Genomic DNA, 26,493 nt, shown 5'->3' on the forward strand with positions numbered 1-26,493 from the left:
ATGTCGGCGGCGGGCGGTGCACCCTGCGGCCCGGGCGCGGCCGGCCCGGCCTCGGCTGCGGCGGCGGGCGGCGGAGTGTCCATGTTCCGCTGGCTGGAGGTGCTGGAGAAGGAGTTCGACAAGGCGTTCGTGGACGTGGACCTGCTGCTGGGCGAGATCGACCCCGACCAGGCCGACATCACGTACGAGGGGCGGCAGAAGATGACGAGCCTGAGCTCGTGCTTCGCCCAGCTCTGCCACAAGGCTCAGACCGTGTCCCAGATCAACCACAAGCTGGAGGTGAGGGCGCCGCCGTGGCCCCGGGCGGGCCGGGCCGGGGGCGCATCCCGGGCGTGCCGCGGTGGCCGGGCCCTGCCCCGGGACACAGGGGGCTCCCCCGGGGTTCCCCCCGCTCCTTCCCTGCCCCGAGCAGCTGAGCGAGGTTCGCCAGGCCCCGCAGTTTAGGATTCGGGCCTGGCCGCGGCCATCCTCCCTCTGGGTTTGGTAATTCCAGCTGTGGCATGGGGCGGTGCGTGCCTGAGGAGTTCTGTGTGATGTTGAAAGCAGGAATTTTGGGCAACAGATGCTGCTGACTGGTCTTCTCTGCAGTGAGTCAGAAGGAGAGGACAGAGTCTTAAGCTGCACCAGGGGAGGATTAGGTTGGACATTAGGAAGAAGTTCTTCACAGCAAGGCTGGTTGGACATTGAAATGTGCTGTCGAGGGTGGTGATGGAGTCACCGTCCCTGGAGGTGTGTAAGGAAAGGCTTAGTCTGGTTACCGTGGTGGTGTTTGGTCACAGGTTGGGCTTGATGATCCCAGGGTTCTTTTCCAGCCTAATTTATTCCTAGATTCTGTGGATTTGGAAAGACTTGTAAAGAAAGGACAAAGGCAAGATCGAGGTGCTTAAAGCTTAGAGTCAGTAGTCAAAATGAAGACATTGTTCCTCCTTAAAAGTAAAGGAAACAGAAAAGTGGATTGGGCATGGACTTTGACAGGTCCTCTTGTTCCTTCACACATCAAAGCAGATCAAATAGCTCTCTGCCAAGCTTAGTCACTGAAAATAATAGCAGGGGTCGCACATTCTGTGAGGAGAAGAATAACTGGCCTTCCTGGAAGGTTTTCTTCATGCCTGACACAGAATTTCAGACAGGCTGGGAGAAAAGAAGCCAGAGCCAAGTTATCTGGTCCTGATGCTGCTGAGAGGCAGGGCTGAAAAGTCCTTTGGCCTGTGAAAGAACTGGAGTGCTCTGGAAGGAGATTCTGGAGAACTTTATGGTCATTTTGTATCTATCCTACCTGAGTATCTTCGGTTTATTAGGTATTATTTGTGGTGTCCTCAGCAGGTGTGAATGTGAGCTGCCCTCTTGTCTTTTAACTACAATTAGAAGGCTTTCAATGTTTCTTCCTCAGTTACCTTTTCCCTGGATTAAAGGCTTCCACTTTCTTCATTGTCTCTTGTAGGCCGTACTTTTCAGACTTCTATTGCTTGTTCTTTGAACTTGTAAGGGTATAGCAGTAAGAGGAGAAATTCTGAGGCACCGTGAAAATATGGGCTTTGTAAGAGCTTCAATAGACAGAATTCCCTTCTTCCAGTCCTTTGTGTTACACTTATTATCATAAAAGAATCTTAAAGCCTTCAAGCAGTAACCTGCTCTTCTGAAGGCGTGTCTTTCAGTAGGAAGTAAGTAGATTGTCTTTGGTTTTATCAGATTTCTTCCTGGTACGAAGACATTGTTATGCAAAAGAACCCGTGGAATTTTACAGAGGAGCAGGATTTTTCAGAGTAGAGCAAAGATCTCGTTAAACTAGGAATTTTTTTCATTTAATTTTTTTTCCCGCCAGAATGCTTACTGTAGTGATGTTTATGTTCCTCTGTGTGTTTTTGTTGATATGTTGTCTTGTATTTGGGGTGAGAGAAATATTTTTATGTATATACACACATATACACTACCAACCTATAAAGTGGGCTTCATGAAGTACAGGTATAGGAAAATGACATAATCAGAATTTATTGCATATTGCACAGCCATGGTGGGTTGTTGTGTGCAGGCCTGTAAACCAAGTGAGTTTTAGGTTATTTTAGGAGAATAGATTTCTTTGAAAGGTTGTTTCAAGCTTAAATATTTTGAAAGGAAATGATATAACTCAGATCCTGAAAGGTTTTTTGTATCTAATTTAAATCAGCAGCAGCACCTAAAAAACTGAAGATCTGTGCCTGAATCTCTTATGAATATAGGAGCAAAGGAGCCCAGTTAGCAGTTGTTAATAATTAGCATTATTTTTGTGTATGCTTGAGGTAATTGTTTGATAAAAATGTTACTGATAATCTAGAGTGAGTGCTTCGGAAGTGAATAAAAAGTGTTACTTTGTAAAGTATTTTTATTGCTGTGAGTAGTATCAGGCCTCATACATACAGAAGAGTTTTTATCTCTCAAATAGACCTTTAGAAGACTTTAGTATTGCCTTGAAGGTTGTTAATTTTAGGACCTCATGTTTATTGGCATCATAAACTTGAAGTGAGAGCTGCCATTTAAAACTTCCAAAAGATGGAGCTGCTCTGTTGAGAATGAGTGTCTTGTCTTACGTGCACAGATTTCTAGCCGGAAGCCCCAGTGACCAATATGAAGAGTGCAGTTACATATTTTGAAAGAAATCACTAACATCACTACTGGCATTTAGGATGTGATTGGTGGTTTTACTTCTTTTTTATAATGGGAGTTACTGCACTTCATGTAACTTTTAAGATTGCAAGCATTTGTTAATAACTTACCATTGTAACTTTATACTGTTTTACATTTTAATACAAAGCTTTTGTTGCAGTCACAAAAATGTCTTCTGTAATAGTTTACTTGGGTACACTTATTCAAGCCAATAAATTAGATCCATCTTGAGAAATACTAAAATAGTACAAATAAATCCTTTATTTGGATTAAAATAATACTTGAACTGAATCTAAGCTTGTCTAAGCTTACTCCTGCAGCTGCATTTGGCTGGACTTGTCTTACTGAATAAGTGATTTTATTTCATAAAATAAAACAACAAACAACAAAAAGTTATGAATATCATTCCGTTGTTTGTGGATATAATTTCCTTAACCAAAACTGTTGACTTTTACTATAATATTGCAGGCAAGAATAAAATGCAGTTCAGACTTTGGTTTATCCACTTTATCAGCTTAATACACATTCTGTGATTGGTACAATCGCTCTTAAGAGGCACAGCTTGAGGTCTGGTGGATGGAAGCTCCTGCAGTAGGACTTGCCAAAAAATTGTTGCCATCTTGCTGTATATGTACTGCTAGAGAGAGGGGTCTGGGTAAAATATTATATGGATAGTGGAAGAAGTGTTCCAGGAAGACAGTAGTTTCCCAGGAGGCTGCTGTGTTGGCAGTTCTGGGCCAGGTTATTTTTAGAAGGAGCCTGAAGGTATTCCAGATGCACAGGGGATGTATGCAAATAAATTTACTTGTGCTTGGCATGGTGAAAGTTTATAAATCTACTACTGTGCTAATAATATTTTCAGTCTTAAATTAAACTAATGATATGTTGGGGGGAGGATTTGTTTTCATAATTTTCCTGCTGGTCACAGTAGGGCAGAGTTGAATTAAGTAGCTTGTAAAGAGGAGGAAAAAGAGGTGTTTGGCAATACAAGCCATTGTCTTTTCTGAGATCAGCCTCATTTCATTGTGAACAAATGGAGAAGTGTATCTTGTTAGTAGGATAGCAGGGGCCTGGGTCTTTTAGAACTGGTGACAGACATTTTGAAGCAGATTTTTTGTGCTTCTCTGTTGGAAAGCCAAATAAATCAGCAGATGCATGCTGGTGGTCAGTGTGTGAGATTTTAGAAAATGTTTAACTGAGAAGCAGTTCATAGGTTGGTTTTTTTTTCCTGTTTGATTGTCACTTGACTATGGCATTGTCTAAATGTCCATTTAAAAAAATAAGAGTTCTGTGTATCTGCAGTTTTGTAGAAATAAAAGAAGTAGGTCAATGTGCCAGTGAAAACTGAGCATGACTTCAACTCTGGCACTTTGACTGCCAATCTGATTCTGCAATTTTAAATGAACAAGCTGGAAAGGAATGTTTGGTGGAGCACACCCTGGATCTTGGCAGATGTGCTAAGGCTGTGTATATGCTAAAGCTGAGGAAACCATGTATGTCTAAGAAGTTAGATGTAGTTTTATGTCTGTGATTAAGTTGGATCAGCATGTTTAGAGGAATGTGTTTCTATAAGCTGAATTCTTATGTTAGTAACTTGTAACCTATTCAGTTAAAGCACATACAGAATGATGTGGGTGATATGAAGATGTATAGATAAAATACCCCAACTGCAAACTGGAAAAGCCAAGTGTAGGTGCCTTTATGTGTATGGTGACTTTCCATAGGCATGCATGTCCATCTTAGGGAACACACTGCAGAGGTGCAGTCCTGCTCTGTTGTTTGGCACTACTTTAATCAAGGTAGGACTATACACATTCTTAAGAATGTCTGTCTGGATTTTTTTTTTTGCCTCTCTCCTTTATTTTGTAGTGAGAAATGCACTTGTTGAAGACCAAGATATTTTTTTTGTCCATGTGAGGTGTATATATACATACATATAGAATAGTTGCAGTAGCTTATTTACTTTTTTCAAATGTCATTAATATTTCCAGTAGTTACTAAGATATTATTTTATTAATTGGACTTGTAATACTTTTTCTCTTTTGAATTAGAAATCTGTTGGTACTAGACAGAATATATTTTTTTGAAATATCAGTGGAGTGAGATTTGGTCCAGCTAGTTTGATATCCTAAAATTTGAGCATTTTTCACATATTCAGGAAACATAGATTTACATGCATTTTTTCAGTCAGCTTATATACCAAGTTGTCATTAGTGTGATACATATGACTTCTATCAGAATCATTGTGCCCTTTCTAATTACAATTATGCCTATTTAATTAATCCAAATATTAATTAATATTTTCCTGTATCAGAAGCCTTTGTACTTCTATACAAATTTAACTAGTCTAATTAATTTTCAGTCTGTATGTGGTAAAGTGTTTTCCTTTTCTGTCTCATTTGTTGGGAGCTACCAAAGAGAAAGTGAGAAGAAACCAAAATATTGGTTTGTATTTCTTACTTTATTTTACTGATTTACTTTGCATAGGTAGTATAGATTTCAAAATAATGTTAATAATAAAACTATCAATATAACTTCTAAGAACAGATTTGTGTCTTCCTGATAAGCAACTAGAAGCATGAGCAGCCTGACAGAAATAGTCATTGTGAGGCAGTCAGAAATTTGTCCCTGTCAGCAAAATTTAGAAAAAAAGTGATTTGTTCTTCTGTAAGTAGGTGCAAACAGAATAAAACAGTCAAGCACAAAATAAAACAGTAGCAAGAAACAGTAGCTGGTATTTAAATGATAGAGGTGAAAAAGATCAGTCACAGGTGTAAAAATGTTGGTGGATGTATCCATTTATGTAAATGGAAACCAAATTTTTAAGATGCCTTATTTAAGACCTAGTATTATTATTTATCCTTTGATTGTGGGGAGAAAAAGTGTGCAGATAATTACATGTCCAGAATGGTCTTCAGCAGAGAAGATAAAAAATTAGGAGTGTTGCTTTGCATCCTTTTAATTTGCTGACTCTGAATGTTTTGTCAGGACTAGAATAGAAACTGAGAAATGGAGCAACTCATTTGTCTTATGTCCTTTATCTTCTGTATGGGACATAACAAAAGTGGATTAAATTAATTTATGATTCATTTGTGTCTTCAGTATCATGCACTGCATTTTTACCAAGACTACTTACATAGCTACACTACCATACTGTTTATTTAGGGAGTCATTAGTCATAAATTTTGTTGTTCACGTTCTTATTAGCCACATGATAAAGACTGTTTTGTTAAATTCAGCATTAGCTAAAAATTGAAGTCACAAAGGTCCTTTTTGGGGTCACAATAATAAGGAAATAAAGGCTTTTAATGTAATCTAATAATCTGTCAGTATAGTCTTTTCCAATACTATCTTGAAACATTTTCCTCTTTGACAAGTGGTAAGCACTGTGGTGAAGTTGGGGGTTTTCATAAAAATATGGTTTCCAAGTGTATCATCTATTCAGAAACTCATTTTGTGCAGTGCTGTCACATTGCTTAGCTTTGCAGGGAGCACCATGAGATTAAACAGACTCTGCTCTGTTCCACGGTTTCTCATTCAGAGCAGTCCATTAAACTTAATGGGGTTGTGTGACAAATTGCAGCAAATGCTGCTCAGTAGGCAGGAAAAATTGAGTAGTCAAGACTGAGGAAGAGTAGAGTGTTCTTGTCTTTTGGAGAGCTGTAGGCAAAGTGGTGAAGTGATACTGGTGAGATAATGGAGACAATCCTTTCCTCAAGGAATTCGAGAAGTGTAATAATTAAGAGCTCTGGCTGCTTCACATCAAGGAGTTGATGCAGGGGGAGCCCATGAAAACGTGGCAGCGTGTGGGCTGTGCAGGCCAGGCTCTGTTGTTGTTGTATATCTGGTGTCTGAGTGTGCATCTGCACGCTGCAGCAGCTGCTGCATGCTCTGAAAAACTGTTTTCTCTCCTGCACTGGTGTAATTTTGTGGGAACACTAAGGAATAATGATTTCATTGTTTGTGAAGCATAATTAAAATTTTTATTTTTTACCTAAGTTTGCCTTTAAATGATGTTTCTGTCTTTAAAAAAATGCCTCCAGAATGAAATGATTAGCAAATATGCTAGCATCATATCTTGATATTTATACTGCTTTTTTGTGCATGTGCTGGGACAGGAGCCACAGAGTAATTGCAGCATTGCAGTGTGCTCTGTTGTGTTTCATGGTCCTGGGTCCTGCAGCCTCTAAATCAGAAGGTTAATAGTCCTGATCAGGAGTGAAATGTTGAAATACATAAATGCATATGTTGGTAAACTTTATGGAGTCTAGTATAAATGACATAACGACATGCTGCTGAGGAAATAAAGCACCTCATAAACTTGATTTGTCTGTGAATTTTGCTTTGATCCCATAGCAGATACATAAGGGCCTGTCCTTTAAAATTAGCTATGAAATACATATGTGTACACCAGAGGAGTTTTATTAGTGACAGAATCAATGGAGCTTGGAAACCTCATGATTTGTGGGGAATGGAAGTGTTGAGCACTTTTTCAAGTCACTAAGACCTTCTGATTCAGGCAGTTCCTGTTCTCTTGCATGATCTAGGAGTTTCCACATCACAGCATCCTTTCCTTTGCCTTTTCATCCCTACATTTTTTTGTTAGTTGGCTGGACATGAGACAGCAGCTCAGTCTTTAGCTCAGAACTGCACGTGTGCTCTCTGTACGCCAGGATGTCAGCTTCTGTCTCTGTGAGGATTAAACAAATTAGCTAAAGATTTGGGTCTTTTCACTTCCCCCTCTGAAAGGGCACTAATCTGTCACTCTTTCCTACTAGCAGCTGTTTAATGTAGAAGTTGTGTGTTGTAGGAACTTTAATCATACACACCTTTACCCCTTTAATAGATTCATTTGTACTTTGAAAATTCAATTCAAATCAACAGGGAAGGAGGGTGAAATAGGGAGAAATGTAGGCATAGAGATAAAAAGATAGCACTAGATGGCCCTATTTAGGTAACTAAAAAATTCTGAGATGAACTCCTAGCTTCTGCCAATCGGAGATTATATGCTGAGAAAAAAAGTCTTTAGAAAGGCAGTTTTCAGACTTTATGATTTAGAAGGCTTGGCATAAGAATGAATAAGGTGTGTGCTAAAGACCTGAAATTAAACAAAAAACTAAATGCATTGGATGAGTGCTTGGCTTATGACTTCTAGTCCCTTGAGGATGCTAATGGATCCTTTCTATGTATCTAGCTTCCCTTCACTGAAAAACCTGAGTTTTCTACTGTGTTTGAATTATGTCTAGACTTTTTTTGAGCTAGAAATTCATATACCAAAAGTGCATTAATTGCACTTGACTTGATTCTGGTCTTCCTCTCATTTTTATTTGCTGAATAATGCCACTGTCTTGCCCTAGTAGTGTGCAGGCCTATGACCCAGCTTCCCAGTTCAACATGGCTCCACTTTGGAGTGTTCATGTCTGGGCAATGTGGAAGCCAAAGATATTTTTTTATAACTATTAGCTCAAATGCAACTCTTGTCCATATTGCAGAAGTTACTGCAATGATAACTCAGAAAATGAAAAAGCTTTTCCCAAAGCTAAACCCGTTGTTGTTACTTTATCTAATGATGCCATCTCTCAGTTTGCCCCTCACCCCCTGCTGCTGCTTTCCCTGTCAGTGGTGGAGGTTGTTTCCTGTCACCACGGTGTGCAAGTCACCATCATCCCACTTTGTGACGTTTTCTCAGTTTCTGTGTGTTTCCCCTCGTGCTTTAGATCTTCTGGGGTTGCACAATTGCCATCTTCTAGTGCCTCATTCAAGCAGTGATGCTTCTGAGCAGTCACACGTAACTTGTGGTTTTAGCGTGTCTGCCTGCTGTTGTGCACTTCTATACAAAAATACCCAGCTGTGTTTGTACTTCTGTTACATCTGTTCATCCTTCCTTGATGTATTTACACTGTAAGCTGGTCAGGGCAAGATCTATGTTCTTGTTTTTTACAATATATAAATTTAGTATAAGATCTTTGAGTATGTCTCTGACATCTAATAGAAATAAACTATTTTTGGTTAGTGATTCTAGCTATTCTGTTAGAGTAACTAATGTCACTTTTCTGTGAAAAATGTACAGATGAGAGTTCAGACCATCATTAAAAAATATATAAATTTATTGGAAGAGACTTAAATACTAATATTTTGTTCTGTGACTTCTGATGAAAAACACTAGTTAAGACTTTAAGAACTCCATGAATAGAAATACGATTAACCCTAGCATTTTAGAGTACATTTATTTTTTTGCAAGCTTAAAATACATATTCATTGTAAGATAATGTAATAAACTCAGTTTTTTGATAATTTGTAACTGCTTGAACAGGCAATAAGAATAGTTGATTAAAACTAGGACATTGTATGCATTCTTTTGCCTAGAGGTTTTTAAATTTTTTTTGAATTTTTGACATGTTCTGTGGAAGAAATATTACTTGCTTAATGCCATGATTTCTCTTCTACTATCTCCTATGGGAATAAAAAGAGTAGTTTATAAATTTTTGAATTATTTCTGTTGAGTTGACATTTAACTTTCATAGCTGTAAGACCTTTGAGAAATACAAAACACCTGGTAAATGGCAAAATATGTCCCAAAATTGACTAAATATTTGATTAGCTTTTAAAAACTATTTTTCTGGTATCATCTGGATGTTAGATTGTGTGGAAGATAAATGCTGAGTTTTGCTATGTGGTGAATTTGACCAAGATCTCCATTTTACTTGAATTGTGGAATTTAGAAATAGCCTGTGGTGGTGATCTGAAGCCGTAGATTGACGTCCTGCCTGCTTGATTCATGTAGGTGTAGGTTTTCATGATAAATGCTGCCTCCATGACCCCAGTGTGGGGGTGCTGTTTGCTGTGCCTGGGCTGGAGCAGAGACACAAAGGAGGGAGCAGAGAGCAGCCCAGGTGTAACCTCGCAGTGTGGTGCTTGCTGGTGAGTGGCAATTGCTGGTCTGCACGGTTGTGTCCTGCCCACAAGGGTTCCTTTTTGGCTGGATCAGCAAGTTACAACTAAGAGAAGGTTATGAAAGTGAACCACTGCCTTCTCTTCAGCCTCTGCCCCTCATTGTGCCCTGTTCAAAGTTTCTGTTCTCTTTTTGTTGTTTGGTGACTCTTCCTGGACTCACCTAACCGTGAAGCTCAATGGTGTCCTGTGGCTGGATGTTTGTGAGTTCTGCCCCCAGCTGACTTCTTTGCAAATTCTAGGGTAGTTGCAGGTGACCACCAAAATACATGGCATCTCTCTTTGACAGTCTTGTGGGAGAGTGCATCCAAATTAAAGGATTACTACAGTTGCTTGTGCAGCATTAGTTTATCTTTGTGTTTATCCTATTATGTTTATAGAAATTGGAATATAATATTATCTGACACCATCTTTTTCAGCAGAGCCCTTTCCTCATGCAGTGAATGGTGCTCTGGGAAGGAATAGCTTTACTGATAGTCCTTGTTTGTACTCATGATTTCATCTGCTGTCTCTGCCCCATCCCTGGTTTTTACTGAGTAGCTTCCAAAATCAATGATAGAGAGGTTGAATTTCCAGCAGTCTTTTCATATGTTTTCTTTATAACTAATTGAAGGAATTTGGATAAAAAATGGTGCTAGTAAAAGTAATGTAAAGGAAAATTAAGTGAGCTGGCCAAGCTGAGAATGGCAGAACTTCTGTGAAGTAATGTAAAGATTTGGCAGCCCTCATAGAAGTAGATCACAGGATATGAAAGTAGCTGCTTGTGTTTGCATTTTGATGTGAATCCTGTGCCTGCATCAGTTCCTGGGGATAGATTTATGACTTTTCATAATGTGTAAACAGATTAATTCCATTATATGTGCTCTTATCATTTCTCATTTTGCTTTTTTTCATTCTGTGCTTTTTATTTATTTAGGCTTTACAGTAACTGGAGGGAGGAGACAGGAAAGATGGGAGAGGGACTTTTTACAAGAGCATGTAGTGCCAGAGCGAGGGGGAGTGGCTTCAAACTGAGAGTACATTTAGATTAGATAATAGGAAAAAATTCTTTATTGTGAGGGTGGTGATGCACTGGAACAGGTTGTCTGGAGTGCCCCATTCCTGGAAGTGTTCAGGGCCAGGTTGGATGGAGCTCTGAGCAGCCTGGTCTAGTGCAAGGTGTCCCTGTCCATAGCAGGGGGGGTGGAACCAGGTCTTTAAGGTCCCTCTCAACCCAGGCCATTCTGTGATTCAATGATTTGAATATCAGGTTACATTCAGAGTACTATTTTTAATTTTTATTACGCATTTGACAGTCTTTTTTTGATACTTTTGGGGCATCATTCACCCTGCAAAGCTGGTAGCTATCATTCTTGCTGCTTTGTTATTTGCACAGGGAAATAAATTTGGGGTTTTTTCCCCACCAGAACTCCAATTGCCATTCTCTGTTAGGTGAGGCTGGACAATATTAAATTGGTCTAATTTAGCTGTTTTGCCACTTCACCATTCTACAGGTCTTTTGAATTAGAGTAGATGAGAGAGCATGTGTGTGTGTATGTGTGTAAAAAAGCCATAAAAGTCAGCATGTCAGCTGTTAGAAAGGAGTAAGACAGTAGTGGTCTTACTTTATTAAAACTAGACTTAATATATGCAGTATGTAATAATAACAAAATATTGTTGTTATGTGAAATTGTGGCTGGGTCAAACTGTGCCTTCATTATTAAGGACTTTGTTATCTGCTCTGCACTGTATCATCAGCTTGTATGCTGGTGATATTTTCATTTGCTGTGTTAGTTCAGGTGTGTGTCTGCTTGTAAACCACAGCAGAGACTTTAACTGTGGCTGGTCACTGGAGCAATGCAGTTTTGTAAGTAACTCATTTCTCTGAAATTATTTGGCTTGTAGTATTTTAGATATCATCTTACTGTAAAAGGCAATTTCTGCTTTAGACTTCTTGCAAGGGTTTGCAAAATTTTTAAGTTTTTTTTTTGCTGTTCTGGCAGTTGGAAGCTGAAAATGCATGCAGCTCCATTTTTTTTGGCAAAAAGTAAGTGCTGGCCTGATGTGCTGAGGCTCTGCCTCAAGGGACAGGAGGAGGTTGTTCTGTTGTGTTCAGTCCCAGAGATGTGGGACTAAAGGGCAGAGCCAAGAGGCAGGAGGGGAGATTGTTCTTCTCGGCAGCTGCACGCTGGAGGTTGGCTTGGTCCATCTCCTCAGTTGCACCCTGGGTGCTCTGAATCACCTCTGGAAGTTCCTACTTGTCTCTGAATTACTCTGGAAGCTTGAGAAGCTGTCCCTCTAAACCATGTGCCTGAAGTTAGACCCAGTAAATCCTCCCCTCTGATAGTCAAATCCTTCCTGCTTTTTTTTCATTAACCGATGCAGATGTTTTATACTGAGTTGCCTTGCAACTTGAATTTCACTGTTATGGTGTTGTTAAAATACCCAAAATACCCTGCTTTAATATGAGAGGGGATTTTTTAAGAATTAGTAATTTTTCATTTTGGTCTTTAGTTCCAAATCTTTTGGATGCACAAACATACTCTGGGAATTTACCTAAAAATCCCCTGAAATCATATTCTGTGGGTTTTTTTGGCAAATAGTAGCTTTAAAGCTTATCTAAATGTAGCTTATCTTATAAAATGCTACTTGAACTTTGATAATAAGTAACTTTGTAAACATGTTAGTATTTGTTCTTTCATTACAGATTTCTGCTTTGTAACGTGCAACCTCACATGAAAACTGTTTCTAAAATGTTTCAAAACCACTTTTTTCAATAGTTAATAGCTTTTTCTTTTTTTCTACATATACATTTTAGGGGCATTTCGTGACTTCTGATTTACTCAACTAATTTGCTATTTCAGTTAAACTCTGAAATATTTTCAGTTGAAAATAGACAGATGTAGATAGGATTATTTGACTTCAGTATTGGATAAATAATTGTCATTTTACTTGGAGCCATTTTTTTCAGTAAGATTTAATAATTTTAGAATTTAAAATTGTGTTTACGTTGCTAGGGGTGTAAATCCTACATAGGTTTAATGCCATTGCCTTGTATTGGAGTGAGCATCAGCATCACATGCCAGTGTCTGCATGAAGGAAAGCTCAGCTTTGTTACTCTTGGCAATATTGTCATTTGATGCTGGTTCTATGGCTGCATGAATTTTGTGGCAAATTGGGGAGAAAATCCTGCAAATGACCCAGTGTTAAAGCTGGGCTTCAGAGGAATGGTTGATATCAGGGATTCTTAACCTGCATTCCACCAGGTGCAGCATCCCTGTATCCCCAAATGCTATTATGTGTCAGTTCTGGTGACCCCATTTAATCCTTGCTCTCATTACAGTGATGGATTGTATCTTCACAGGCACAGCTGGTTGATCTGAAGTCTGAGCTGACAGAAACACAGGCAGAGAAAGCAGTGTTGGAAAAGGAAGTGCACGATCAGCTTTTGCAGCTCCACGCTGTTCAGCTTCAGCTGCATGCCAAGACTGGTCAGAATGTTGACTCTGGGGCCATTAAGGCAAAACTGGTGAGTATGGCAACTTGAATGTGGGATTATAGTAATCTTCTTCCTCTCCTGGCTTCCAGTTTCTGCCTTGGAAGGTGTGAATAACCTGACTACAAATTCTCATGTTAAGAATATTAGCTTTTTTTCTTTCCGTAACATTTATCACTGGTTGTTAGCAACCATTAAAAATAAGATGAATAATGTCAGGAAAAAAGAGTAAGAATTTAAGTTTTTTTTGTAAATAAACCAGTTTTAGTGGTTTCTAAAAGTAAAAAAAATGAAAATGTTTTTGTGATTTATAAAGCTTTTCTGAAGACTGAAATTGCAAAAGATAATAGAAGAAGTCTGTAGTAGAAGCACTCAGTAGACTGCATGTTTTTTTAAAACTCAGACCTTTGCAAAGCCCACCAAAAGTTAATAATTCCAGTTAATTAACAATTAATCTGTGCAGTTAGTTGGCATTGACTGATAGCCTGGGCATAGTCTGCCTTGTTACTAGCCACTGCACAAATTCAGGCTCTAATACTATGGCTTTGTAAATTAAAAAAATGTAGTGTTGTGTATGTGTGATTTCTAGATGTCGGTATGAATCAAAGTCTATCTCTGACTTTCTAAAATTGCTTCACAGTTTGGTTGCAAATACCTACTCCCAATATATGTGGAACATTAGATTAGTCACTTTGCTATTTTGTCCCATTAATTAATGTGCAATAAAACACGGTGGTAGACTATAAGTTTTAAAGGATGCCTAGGCTAATCACTGAGCAACAGGAGTAACCCAAATTCTTTGTGTTTCAGATTCAAAAGCTGTAATTGATTAGAGCTCTCATCCTAGGGCTACATAGTTATATATGCAGTATAAGAGTATTTTCTGGATTGTCCACACATAATTTATTCTCTACTAAATCATGGCTACAGTATGGTGAAGTTTATTTGGAGATCTAAATAATTCTCTTGGCTTTTAAATAAGCATTAGTTAAATATCACCAGCATTTTGTAAGTGTTAGACTGCAGGTTTACACAAAGAAAATTTTAAGTTAACACATCACTGTGAGCGGTTTTGGTCCCCAGATTTTCTTAATTCAACTTAACTTCTGACTAACACACAGAATAATACTTCTAAGGATTTTGTTTCTTGTTACCTCGTGACAAATTATTTCTAAAGATATATTAAATTTCCATGCTATTGACAGCAGTCTTCTTCCCACAGGTGACAATAAATACATTTTACATACATTGATTCAGTTTTATCTGTGTTTATAACATTTATAACTTTATAACAGCTTAGCTTGATATTCTCTACATAATTTCCTTTAGTTTTTCCTTTTTTAAATATGAGGACTAGTGTTTTGAGTTTGTTTTACTTTGCCTTTAGGGAATTCATAACTTTAAACTCTTCTAGATAAAGAAAGCTATAAAAATTGGCGAAGCTAGAACAAGCAAAACTGAGGCTGCTTTAATGACAATAAAATGGGACCTCTGATGTTTGGGTAAATGAAACTGTTGTGCTGACCTTCTGGCAGTCAGAATGTCTCTGAGGGCAAAGAAGAACTCTGTCAACAGAATGTGCAATGGGGAAATAAAGCTCAATTAATTAACTTCCTCCTTTCTTGAGGGACAGACACTCTTATTTTATGTGTAGATTCTTAGCATAAATGTATACTCTGTAATCTGTAAAACTGTACACAGTGGTGAACTAGGACATTTTAAAATTTTTAGATTGCTAAGCAGTTGATAATTGTGTAGTTTGGGCCAAGTCCATTTTTAGGAGTGGGGGATCTTCTTAGTGCAATCATAGTAACTCTTTGTGAGAGTATGAAGTTGCCTGGTTGAAATTTTTTGGGTGTGTTTTTGCACTTGATGCCTTTTCTGATACTTCTGCCTGTCCTTTATGTCCCTCTTGTAACTCATAGTATGTTCTTTCTGAAAGAAAAAAAATCTATTACCTGTATAGTGTTATATTACAGAATGGATTTTCTGTGATTCTTTCATGTATATTGCATTATTTTGCCATTTACAGAGATTCTTGGTATTTTAGGAGAAAGTGTTGTTTTCAATACTTCACTAAGGTTTTTATAAGATTTTTAATAAATTTCATTACAAAATACCAAAATTGTTGCTAAATAGAATTGTAGCAGTGTGTTTGTTCTATATGCCATCTAATGAAATATACAGTTTGCTGGTGAAGTCCTTTTGGGCTAAGTAATTTATGTTATTGCATTTTCTTGAAGTTTCTGTTGCCTGTTTCTCTAATTATGGAACTCTTTTCTTCTGTCTTAAGTCTGTCCTTTCTGTGGATGAAATGGTAAGTATGCTGATTGCCATTTTTTTTTTTATGTTCAAGCAGTGCTTTTGTTTTGTGCAACAACCTGTATATATGTTGGCCTCAGAAACTGGCAAAACAGATCTGGCTTGTTCCTTATCCCAACAGTTGGCAAGAGACCGTGTAAAGAATTTCCTTTGCATTTTAATTTTTCTTTTCTAGATGTGGTGCCCTTTTTCCTAATTCTGTATGTATTCTGTTTATTATTGCTGCAGCTAGTTTGGGATGATATCTGGCAACTTGACATTCTGAAAGATTGTTCTGGCAGTATCTCAAAAACTGCTAAGATGTTATACAGTTGCTAAAGTATAAACACTGTACACTTCTATGAGTGTGATATGAAGTCTTCTGATGTTGTAGTTGAAAAAATCATGTCAGCTTCTCCTGTTTCCCCCTTATTTTTATCATGGGCATGACTTAATATGGTTTACTGGCTGATGTAACAGCCAAAAGCATATGAGCTCAATAATACATACATATAAATAAAAAGTGAAGCAAACTTGACTTTTATTTTTTCACAGTGATAGACTTGAATGATTTTTAACCAGCTTTTCTACTTTTATTATGTTATATGCTTCGTTATCATTACTCAGTATTTGGTTTTTTGAAAAGCCACAGAATAGCTGGTAACTGTAAGCTTTAGTCTTCAACCTTGCTGTAGCTTTTCTTTTTCTATTACCAACAGAAAATGCATTTTCTGTTTTTACAACCTGTGCCCTACCATGAACACTAGAAAGCATGAAATTATTCTCTAACTTAACTTCCTTGATTTCTTTTAATAGTTTTGAGACTTTTGTCGAATCTTTTGACAGTCATTCAAAACAGTACATGCTCTTTCAGGACATCTTCAGAAATTCTGTATTGCAAACCTTTTAATATTTTTTTATTTATTTCATGTGGTGATCAGTTGGAGACAGTCGATAGGAGATTGGTTTCTGGGTGTAATTTTGCAGCTCTGTCACAAAAGAGTAATCATAGTAATGGAGAAAATAGGAAGAGAACACTTTAATGAGATTGCATTTCCCTTGTATTTTTGTATTTTAGGTGTAACATTTAAAATGCATTACTAAAAGTGATTCTATGTAGAAGTGTATCATTTGGCTTCCTCTTTGAATTAAATGACAAACCAAATTCAAGGAAAATCAATGGACAACCTGAGTCTGGATGAGGGTGTTTAAGCTTTATATAAAGTTTAAACTTTATGTAAATACTGTAAAATGTGCTGCTTGAAATTCGCTGGTGTAATCAAGAATCTTTGATCACTTCAGCAGTTCACTTCTCTGAGGGAGGTTGGAATATGCCTATCTTGAATTCTAGTCTTTGTCTTTTTATATTTGTCAAATAGTTGGTATTCTAAAAGTGGACAAACAGGGAGCCTATACTGCTATTTAGATCACCTTAATGCAGTATTGACAACAGGAACAGAGCTAACAGGAACTCTGTATTTGTATACAGACATTGTAGCTGCTGTAAAACAGATGTTAAGTCTGAACTGTGACCCTTCTTACTCCTCAAGTGTGTAGCAGAGACAGCACAGCATGATAGCCCAAGACCAAAATAATAATAGAAAGAACTGGTATAATCTTAGAAGCTCCTGTTCTGAAATGTAGATTAGTCAAAATTCTTGGCTTAGATGTGGTCCTGCAGTTCAGAAAGAGATTTGCTGTGGAGTCATTTGCACAAGACAACCCCAACCCAAAGGCCAGAGGCCAGAAGTGGCTTTGGGTGGCATGTTTTCTAACATGCCTGTGGAGCCAAACTTGATTGGAAGGTGCGTCATCATGGGAATCGCAGAAAGTGAAATGCCAGTGATTTCAGGCAATCCTTGAGCTGCTCCTCCCGAGCACTGTGCTAGGCAGGCACTCTGAATTTGATAGACTCAAAGTCACCTATGAATTTGATAGACTCTACTGCCTCCCTCATCTGTTAAATACTTTTATCAGTTTAGAAGAACAAAGTACGCACCTATGTGTGTACCACATGTGTGTACCACATACCAAATTCAGAAGTGACTTTCTGGCAAAGACAGTAAATGCTTTCATATATCTATTGTGAAAATAATTCCATTTGGAAGGACCAATTTAGTGTAGTTTCTCAAATGTGGTGATATCGACCATATTAATGGTTTTATATCCAGGTTTGGAATAGTGAATAGCATGTGCGCAATTTGATAACAGATTTGTCTTGCCAGTTCTGTAAAATTTTATATCTGTTCTGTTGCTTCTTTAGTAGAACATCCTGGTTTTATTTGTTTAACAATATAATTGGTACAGGTACAGAGAACAGGGTTTTTTGGGTACTCCAGGTGTCTTCAGAAATGCATTATGGTGAACTTAGTTTTTATTGCTGTTTCAGTTGACAGCCAGTTTTGAAAGGAAACAATATTAGACCCTGTGTCTTTGCTATTTCCCTAGTTAATGGTGGGGGTTTTCCCCTGCTTTGTAAACGGCATGCAGAGCAAGATATAAAAGATATATGTTATCAAGCATGCTCTCTTTAAAGTAGATTTTGTAGATTAACAATCTAATTCCTTTTGCACCAGTACATTGAGTATTAGAAAAGGTAATGACTATGCAGTTGGTGTACATTTGGGATGGAACAGTGTGGGACTATTTTATATTTCCATAATTTCTTTTTCAGGGGGTGAAGCACAGGGTGATAGCTTGCTTAAAGTGTGGTTTTAATGTGGGTTTTGATTTTGTTTTGTTTGGTTGTTGTTTGGGTTTTTTTTTAACAGAGCTATTATGCACTAATTTTCTTCTAGTTTTGTCAGGGTGTCATTTTCATGTGTAGAATCCTTGGCTTTATTTGTGTGGTCTTCAGACTCTAATCTGGAAATGTCTCTGACTGGACATTTCTTGGTTGTTTGCATGAAAATAATTGTCATTTTAAGGACATATGGGCTTAGGTTTCCATGTCATCATCATCATAATAACAGTAAAAGAGTTTAGTTAAATTGAAATATTTAGTAGCTTCATGGTTACTCTTTCATTTTGAAAATAGTATTGCTTAACTTTTAAACTCCTATTTGCAAGACAAGAAAATGTAAAGATGATATTCAGGGTATTTAAATTTTGCCACTGTTCTGTAGGATAGTATGCAAACCACTAGCTGTAGTGCCGGAGTCCCTGCTTTGTTTTTTGGTTTGTTTTTTTTTTTTTTTTTTTAATTTCTTTTCCTGCATGCATGTCTTGTACACAGGAAAGTAATTTTAGATTGTGTGTGTAGAAACAGTAAGTGTTCTTATTAACTTGGATAAAAGCTTTTTAATATTCTTTTCTTTCTTTCTTCTTTTTTTTTTTTTTTTTTTTTGTCATTGTAAAGGAGAGAGAACTTGAAGCTAACAAGAAGGAAAAAGTCAAAGAAGCTCAACTGGAAGCTGAGGTGAAGTTGCTGAGGAAGGAGAATGAAGCCCTCCGTAGACACATAGCTGTGCTTCAGGCTGAGGTTTATGGAGCAAGATTGGCAGCCAAGTATTTAGATAAGGAGCTAGCTGGGAGGTATGTGAAGTCAATCCATGTCCCCTAGCATAAGATGTTTGTTGTTGTTTTTTCCTTCCTTTGCATCCCCAGAGGCAGGTTCAAGGTTAAGACTAAGGAGGAAAAGCCTCACGTTTCCAGTTAATTAACAAAAGGAAGAGTAAAAATCCCCGGGGTTCTCGTGCCAGTTGCTGCATGCTCATGTGCTGTAGGCTGATGAGGTGTATGAGTCCTGCTGTGCATTGCTTTTGCTGTGGTATTGCAGCATTGTTGTACTCTGTGTCACTGTGTAGGGTGCAGCAGATTCAGTTACTGGGCCGGGATATGAAGGGACCTGCTCACGACAAGCTGTGGAACCAGCTGGAGGCAGAAATTCACCTGCACCGCCACAAAACCGTCATTCGAGCTTGCCGCGGCCGCAACGACCTCAAACGACCAATGCAAGCACCACCAGGACATGTAAGTTGGAAAGATGAGCCATTCCTCCATGATTTCCAGACATGAGTTACCTCTTCAGCTTTGTGATTGTTTTCACTTCAGTGTTGTGTTTTTTTCAAATGTTACTTGTAAGTATGTTGTCCATTTCTATGCTGAAGCACAGTTGTGTGCTGAATAGCATATCCCTCTAAATGACCACGGGAGATGATGCAATTCCTTTGACTTACCTAGGAACACTTACTCCTTTTGAAAACTGGGCCTCTGATATAAATAAATGTATTTATGTGTATAAATACAACTTGAAAGCAGAATTTTGTAACCTAGGTTTCAAAAAATGGATCTAACTTATTTACAAAAACCAAGAATAAGTTTTTCAGCATTAGATTAAACTGAAATTTATTTTCATTTCTTTTCTTAAAAGGCCAGATAAATTGTCACTTTGTAAACGAAATGTTTGTGGGTTGGTTTTTTTCCTCCTAAAGGTACTTTTTAAAACAAAACCTTTAAACAGCATTTCACTATGGGTATCTTTGGTAAAACTCACCCAACATGGGACATGTCCTGTTAATTACCCCAGTGTTCAGTACAGAAAATCAGACATTTTGAGCAAGGTGCATTGCTTTGATCTGTTCTGAATACCTTAGTTGGTCAGATGGGTCTTACTGCTTGTGTTGCTAATTGCATGTAAAACACTGATGGACAAATACGTGTATTTGTGATTTTAAAGGTATGCATAATGGCATCAGTGACTTAACAAAAGGAAAAAACAAACCTTCGTTTATTTAGTCTCTCTTTTAGATTTGTATTCAATGGCTTTTGGTGTGGTTTATTTTTATTACAATAAAAATAAACTCGAGCAAGCAACCTCTTCCTTGGGAGTATATTACATCATCTCCTGTCATTTGGTTACTTTTAAGATGAGTTTACATCATATAACATTTCAGCAGTGATCAGCACTTCTTCATGTGGTCCCTTATGTGGCTGGTTTCCTTCTTTTGAAGTTCAGTTCTGTGTTGTGCACTAATCAGCAGTGGAGTAATTTAAATAATTATTCTCATCAGGGGTAAATAATGAGGAATCTTTTCTGATTTCACTCCCTTTCTGTAAAGGGGTGCTGTAAGTTTGTCCTGCCTAGAGCTAGTCTAAAACTCTCTTGCTCAGAGTGCTGCCTGTATATAATTATAAAAACCAAAATGCTGAAATGCATCAATTTTTGGTTCACACATTTATGTTTGTGCTATGTTTGTTTTTTATCAAACTAGGATCCTGATGCCTTAAAGAAGAGTCAAGGTGTTGGCCCAATCAGAAAAGTTTTGCTAGTTAAAGAAGACCATGAAGGACTAGGAATTTCAATCACAGTAAATATTTGCATTTATTTTCTATGGCAAAGACACAGCAATTCAAGTTTGTATTCCTACTTCTGTAAAATCCATGGATCAGTAGATGTGTGGTTAGAACAAATGAAAAAAACATACACAAATCCATAACTATGGTCACAGAACTTCAAGACCCATTTTGACAGATTAGGAAATAGATAATTGCTACTTTATTAAACTTAAGATTTTTATTTATGTGTAGGATATAGACACTTTAGCCAGGTGTGATTCCAGGTGTAAATATTTAGAAGAGCAGAGACAATCTGAGACCTGACTTCCAACACTTAGCTGTTGTGATTATAATTTTTTTTGTAATATCTGTATTGGCACCTCTCACCTAACAAAATCTGTGTAAACTTTTTAGAACAAATTTGGAAAATTTTGACTACTAGACTTTTATTCTAAATATGAATACTGTTTCTTGCAAGTCAATATGGTGCCTGATATGCTTTTTTAATGAGATTTTGTGGTTTTCATGAGTTTATATATGATTTTATAGTTTTATTAGTATTCAGAATTGCACGCTTTGACTTTGAGTACATATTCGAAATTTTCCATTCTTCTTTGGGGAGAAGAATTAAGGGAAACAGCTCATGCATTCTTAAACATTAGTTGTTTGAAGAATGATTTCTAATTTTCTAAAATAGAAGTTGAAGTAAGCACTTTAGGAGCTACTTTCAGAATGTCAATTTTATCTTAAAAGGCACCTCAGTTAATTAAAATCTGCCTTTCTTTTTTTTTTTTTTTTAATAGGGTGGGAAGGAGCATGGTGTTCCAATACTGATCTCTGAAATCCATCCTGGGCAGCCTGCTGATCGATGTGGAGGACTGCATGTTGGTGATGCTATTCTGGCAGTAAATGGAGTTAATCTAAGAGATGCCAAGCATAAAGAAGCTGTAACTATTCTTTCCCAACAGGTCAGTTTGGACCTGTTATCCATAGACACATCTAGGTGCTTCTTGTGTTCTGCCTGTTGAATTGCCTTGAATTTTAGTGTTTCCTGTTAAATAGTGTGTAATGCTAAGATACAGTGATTCTTGAGGCTCTGTCACCTTGCACTTAATCCTCTTATGTTTTGCAATTTAAGGAGAAAACTGCTGGGTCAGTAGCAGTTCAGTTGAACATATATTGGCTAATCATTATTCAGTAAGGCTGATGAAAATCAATTTATTACATTGCCCCACAGAAATAACTATTTAGTGACTTATGCTTTACTCTTACGACTGAACAGCTCCAGCCAAACAATGTTTCTCATGTGCTTTGTGGTCTAGCATCTTCTTCCTGATTTGCATCCCATTTTCTGACAATTAACATGTGTGCCTAATTTATCAGAAAACTTCCTCTTTAGAAATCACTGTTTGAAATGTACTGGCATATAAGAAATATGGGTAGTTTTAGTAAAGCTTAGCTATAGAGCTGTTCTACTTTAGTCAGTAAAAACTTAACTCAGATACCTATCCAAAATATTCAACATGATTGAATCAGCGTCAGCTTAATTGAATTTACAGAAATGTGTTCACAACAGTAAGATATACTTATTTTACTAACCTAGCTCATCTTGGTAATCCTGCTGGGTAGCTGTGCAGTAGTAAGTAAATTTGTATTTTTTGCTACATTTTAGAGAGGTGAAATTGAATTTGAAGTAGTGTACGTTGCTCCAGAAGTTGATTCAGATGATGAAAATGTAGAATATGAGGATGAGAGTGGACACCGTTACCGTTTATATCTTGATGAATTGGAAGAAGGTGCAAATTCAAGTTCTAATAGGAAAGATGCAAGTGTGGATGTCAAACCCTCACAAGGTAAGCCTTCTAAATGTGTTACCTGCAGTTTAATTCTGAAGTCTCAATATGCAAACCAGTTTCTGGAAAATACTTTTTTATATTCGTTGTAAAATTAATCTGCTGTCAATTCAATTAACCTACTAATAGACTGTCAGTTCATCTGGTTGGTCCCTCAATGTTTGGCCTGGTTTACTTAGATCCAACTGAATTAACTGAATTAACTTATGAACTTTTTTCTTGGTCATCTTTTCCCAAAGGCTGAAATTCAAATTTATTCTTATCTTTTCCTACCTCTGACTAGGAGTTGTTAATTTCCCTTAACACTTCATGTTGGTGACTTCTTCAGATACATTTTTTAAATTAGAAAAGCAAAGAAACAGTTCCTGTTTTCCTGCCATGCTCCGTTCTGCTAAAAACCTGTCAGCTTTAATTTTAGTAGTCATTTCAGGAAACATTCCAGTTTTTGAAACAAGGATCACTGATCTGTCCTTCCCAAGATTGCTTCTTTCCTTAAATCAATTTTCTTTTTAACTTGCAGTGTTTGATAAGAAGCCAAGTATTGATGGACATGAAAATGGAGACCTGGGGAATTCAGTTGAAGCTTCTTTAGAAGACACTGCACCCAAATTAGCCCGTTCTGCTGAGTCTTTATCTTAAAAACTATCAAAAAAAAAAAAAAAGGCAAAGCCTGGACTGATCCCATCTTTGGGAACAATTGATAATCAATATTGACTGCTTAAAGTTGCATATACTAGTATAGGTTGTAAAAGGATGATTAAATGTCAAAAGGAACTGTATTACTGTTGCCTGGAAAAAAGGCGGTTACCTCAGGGCTTCATTGTGAGCAATTCTCAATGTGGAAAACTGTCCTTTGCGTGACACACAGTAGTTACCGAACACACAGCATGTGAAATGAATTTCTTTTAGTAATAAAAGAGTAGTCCCACCAAAGAGTGGGATTTTTAAAGTGGATAACCTCAGTATGTTCCACTTTTAATCTCATTGATGTCCCTTAGGAAGCAGAATAATGAGTGACAGGCCTAATTTTGACCCCTGGATGTTTTAAAGGGACAACTAACGGTCAGTTTGGTGTGACACATGCTTTAGCCCATGACAGATGGAGGGGACACTTGTTCCATTGCATCCATGTGTTTTGTATTTAGGATTTTTGAACTGTAACTTTAAAGAACACTTTTTTTTTCCCCTCGGAATAGTAAAGGTGAAAGTTTTTATTTGAGCAAAGACTATCAAAACCCACATAAGCAGTGGAGTGCTTGCTAATCATGATCGTTCAGCCCATGGTAATTTTATGAGTGAGGTTTTTGGATTTGTTGTTTTTAAATTCACCACCATTTGTTCCATTTGAAACCTGCTCCAAAAGTAGTTAAAGAGAGTAGTATGGGGTTTTAATAGTGAAGTTAGTTGAAAAATTACTCACAATTAATGTGAGCCCTTTGGTATTTTTTTCTGAGCATCATCAATTTAGTGTTTGTTTTTGAATGGATATGGTTACTGCTAATGCAGAGTTATTTGAATTGGTCATTGTTAGCTTGACCTTATGAAATGATGAGTGCTTTTGATGGGTACTGAACATACTCATTTCACATTCAAATAATCCTTAAAGAAGTAGAAGTTGAGTGCACAGTACTTTACAGGAGGTTCTCAGAGTCATACGGTGCCTGGCCCTATCTGTGTTATGTTATGGCAGTCCTATTAACCTATAATTGTCTTACTGTTGAAGCAAAATGTTACTCCCTTTGTGAGAGCAGTGTATCTTAAAATAGTTTTTAATTGGTGTGCATCTAAAGGCCCCTGGCATGTCTGCAGGTGGGGAGGTTGAGGCTGGTGTCTGGAGCAGTTTCTCATGCTCCATTTGTAGCTCTCTTGCTGAAGTGCAGCACACTCCACAGACAAGCTCTACGTTGTCTTCGCACTTACTATTTCAGCATGCAGTGCCATCTTTCCTGTTCACTGCTCTGCAGGCTGTTGAACTGTAACGTGAAATGGTTTTGTACATTGAAAGTGGAACTAATGTGAAAAGATATCTTTGCAAGTGTTAACTGTGTAGGGTATAAATACATAAGAAAAAACCTCAAAGGCCTTTAGAGTAACATCAATTAATCTTATGTTCTAAGTTGTGATGTAGAACACAGTTACCTTGTCTCTCCTAGGAGCACTATATATATTTATATGTTTATCGAAAAAGCCTAAAAATGTATATACTTTATTCAAAGATTTTGCTATTTATAAATCCCTTAACTTTGCTATTTACACGATCATTTTGTGTGTGTGTGTGTGTGTGTGCATGAGCTTCACTTACTCAGTGGAGTAACATTATTTGGTTCATTTTTTATACTAGTGTTTGTCGTACAGCATACTGTTGAAGATTTTTAAAATAGTCAAGGCTGTACAGTTTTCACCGAACAGAAACTAGTATTTAAAAATAAAGCTGTGTGAAGAAGAAACAGGTCCCCAGGCATGTTTCTTTTTCTGAAGCTTCAGAAACTTGAGGACACATTGGCTGTGTGTTAGCAGATGAATCCACTGCCAGAACTTTTGCATCCAGATTTGTGTTTTTCCCACAGCTACTCAAGCAGAGTGCACTCTGAAACTGTCTGTGGCCTGGAACACATAATGTCCTCTCTGTCAGGAAGAGAGAGTTGAAAGCTAAGTTGTGGTCATCTTGTCTTTGAAAGTCATTGCTGTGTGGAATCTTCCTGCTGTTCTTAGAAGATAGACTTGTCCAACTAGTCTTGTAACTTTTTAAAAAGACATTCAATTTTCCTGTACAGTTTCCCTTAATTTGAGGGAAAGGTGAAATTTTTTATTTATTTTTTCTTCCTTACTTCATGGCACACTGTATTTTCTGTTCAATGCATTTGATCAGTTTTAGCCTGAAGTGGAAGAATGTTTTCAGAGTTATTTTCCTAACATTCCTCATCTGCCAGTTTCATGTGATGCTGTGTGCTCTCTTCTTCATCTGCTAGACCTTTCTCTGCTCTTCTTTATTTTTACCTCTGTACGAGATCAACAGAAGGAGCAATTGCTGAGGAAGATGACTGGGAGTAGACATATCAGGTAGCAGTAAATTATCACCAGATTTCCTTCCCAGCAGTTTTTATAATCTTTATTTAGGAAGCTGTGGATGGGAGGATTTCACTCAGACACTACAGTCTGTACTTGTTACCACCTGATTTAACATACTGGTTTATTTGCAATCATACTGAAATGCTTAGAGATTAATATTTAAACTGAGAAAAGTTTTGCAAGTTGAGATTTCCAGATTCAATGGACAAATGTGTATTCTCCCCTTTGTCAGTAACTGGAAGACTCAGTCCTGCTGATTCCCAGAGGCTTAATGAGTTAGACTTGGAAGAATTTCTGAGGAAAGTCAGTGTTCAGACTTAATTTTTATTTTTTAAAGTGTAAAACAGTTTACTTGCGTGTGTATATATATTTTTACTTAAAAAAATAAAATAATATTCTAAAGATAATTTTTCAATTTTTTTGGTATATAATTCCTTTCCTATTAAAATCTTCAGTAAGACAATTGTATTTTAAGCTAAAGGTGGACAGTGTTTGTTGGCATCTGGGACCAATGTTAATTAAAAGCATGTAAGATAAGGAAAGTGCTTTACGGCAATAAATTTAACTCTGATCAAAGGTTGTATGTAGTATTTCCTTTGTAGACGTGTATTCTTGGCAGTGAAGAGGGTTTCTATCCATCTCAATATATGTTAATCCACAGTTGTATCAAACAAAATACAGATATTTATTGTATTTGTTCAAACATAATTACATTATGGGTTACTCTCATTTCTGTAGCAGATAGAGCATTTTGCAAAACATGTATACACCTAGATAAGCTGAATATAATATATTTTTATTAGACTGTAAATAAACATACTCTTCTGCATTGCAGTGATTTCTGCACCTAATTCAGAGTTGTATTTCATTTTCTTCTCTTTTTGTACATAATAAAGACACAACGATGTGTGTGGTTTTGTCTGTTAA

The 26,493-nt window shown here is 37.3% G+C and overlaps 1 protein-coding gene across 1 annotated transcript; it reads left to right on the forward strand.

The window, feature by feature from the left end:
• Positions 1-26,493, forward strand: GOPC (golgi associated PDZ and coiled-coil motif containing). Its single transcript, XM_058021345.1, has 9 exons — positions 1-279; positions 12,935-13,099; positions 15,360-15,383; positions 18,726-18,901; positions 19,174-19,339; positions 20,581-20,676; positions 21,448-21,612; positions 22,317-22,497; positions 23,018-26,493. Exons 1-9 carry the CDS (start codon positions 1-3, stop codon positions 23,134-23,136), a joined length of 1,371 nt encoding a protein of 456 aa, XP_057877328.1. The 3' UTR covers positions 23,137-26,493.

This window comes from Melospiza georgiana, chromosome 3, assembly GCF_028018845.1.
Source record: "Melospiza georgiana isolate bMelGeo1 chromosome 3, bMelGeo1.pri, whole genome shotgun sequence".
Classification (NCBI taxonomy): domain Eukaryota; kingdom Metazoa; phylum Chordata; class Aves; order Passeriformes; family Passerellidae; genus Melospiza; species Melospiza georgiana.

What these genes read in the sequence shown, in the direction of transcription:
- GOPC (XM_058021345.1), top strand. Translation starts at nt 1, where the DNA reads ATGTCGGCGGCGGGCGGTGCACCCTGCGGCCCGGGCGCGGCCGGCCCG. An exon ending in AGATCAACCACAAGCTGGAG is followed by an intron (nt 280 to 12,934) that starts GTGAGGGCGCCG and finishes GTATCTTCACAG; the next exon opens with GCACAGCTGGTTGATCTGAA. An exon ending in TCCTTTCTGTGGATGAAATG is followed by an intron (nt 15,384 to 18,725) that starts GTAAGTATGCTG and finishes GTCATTGTAAAG; the next exon opens with GAGAGAGAACTTGAAGCTAA.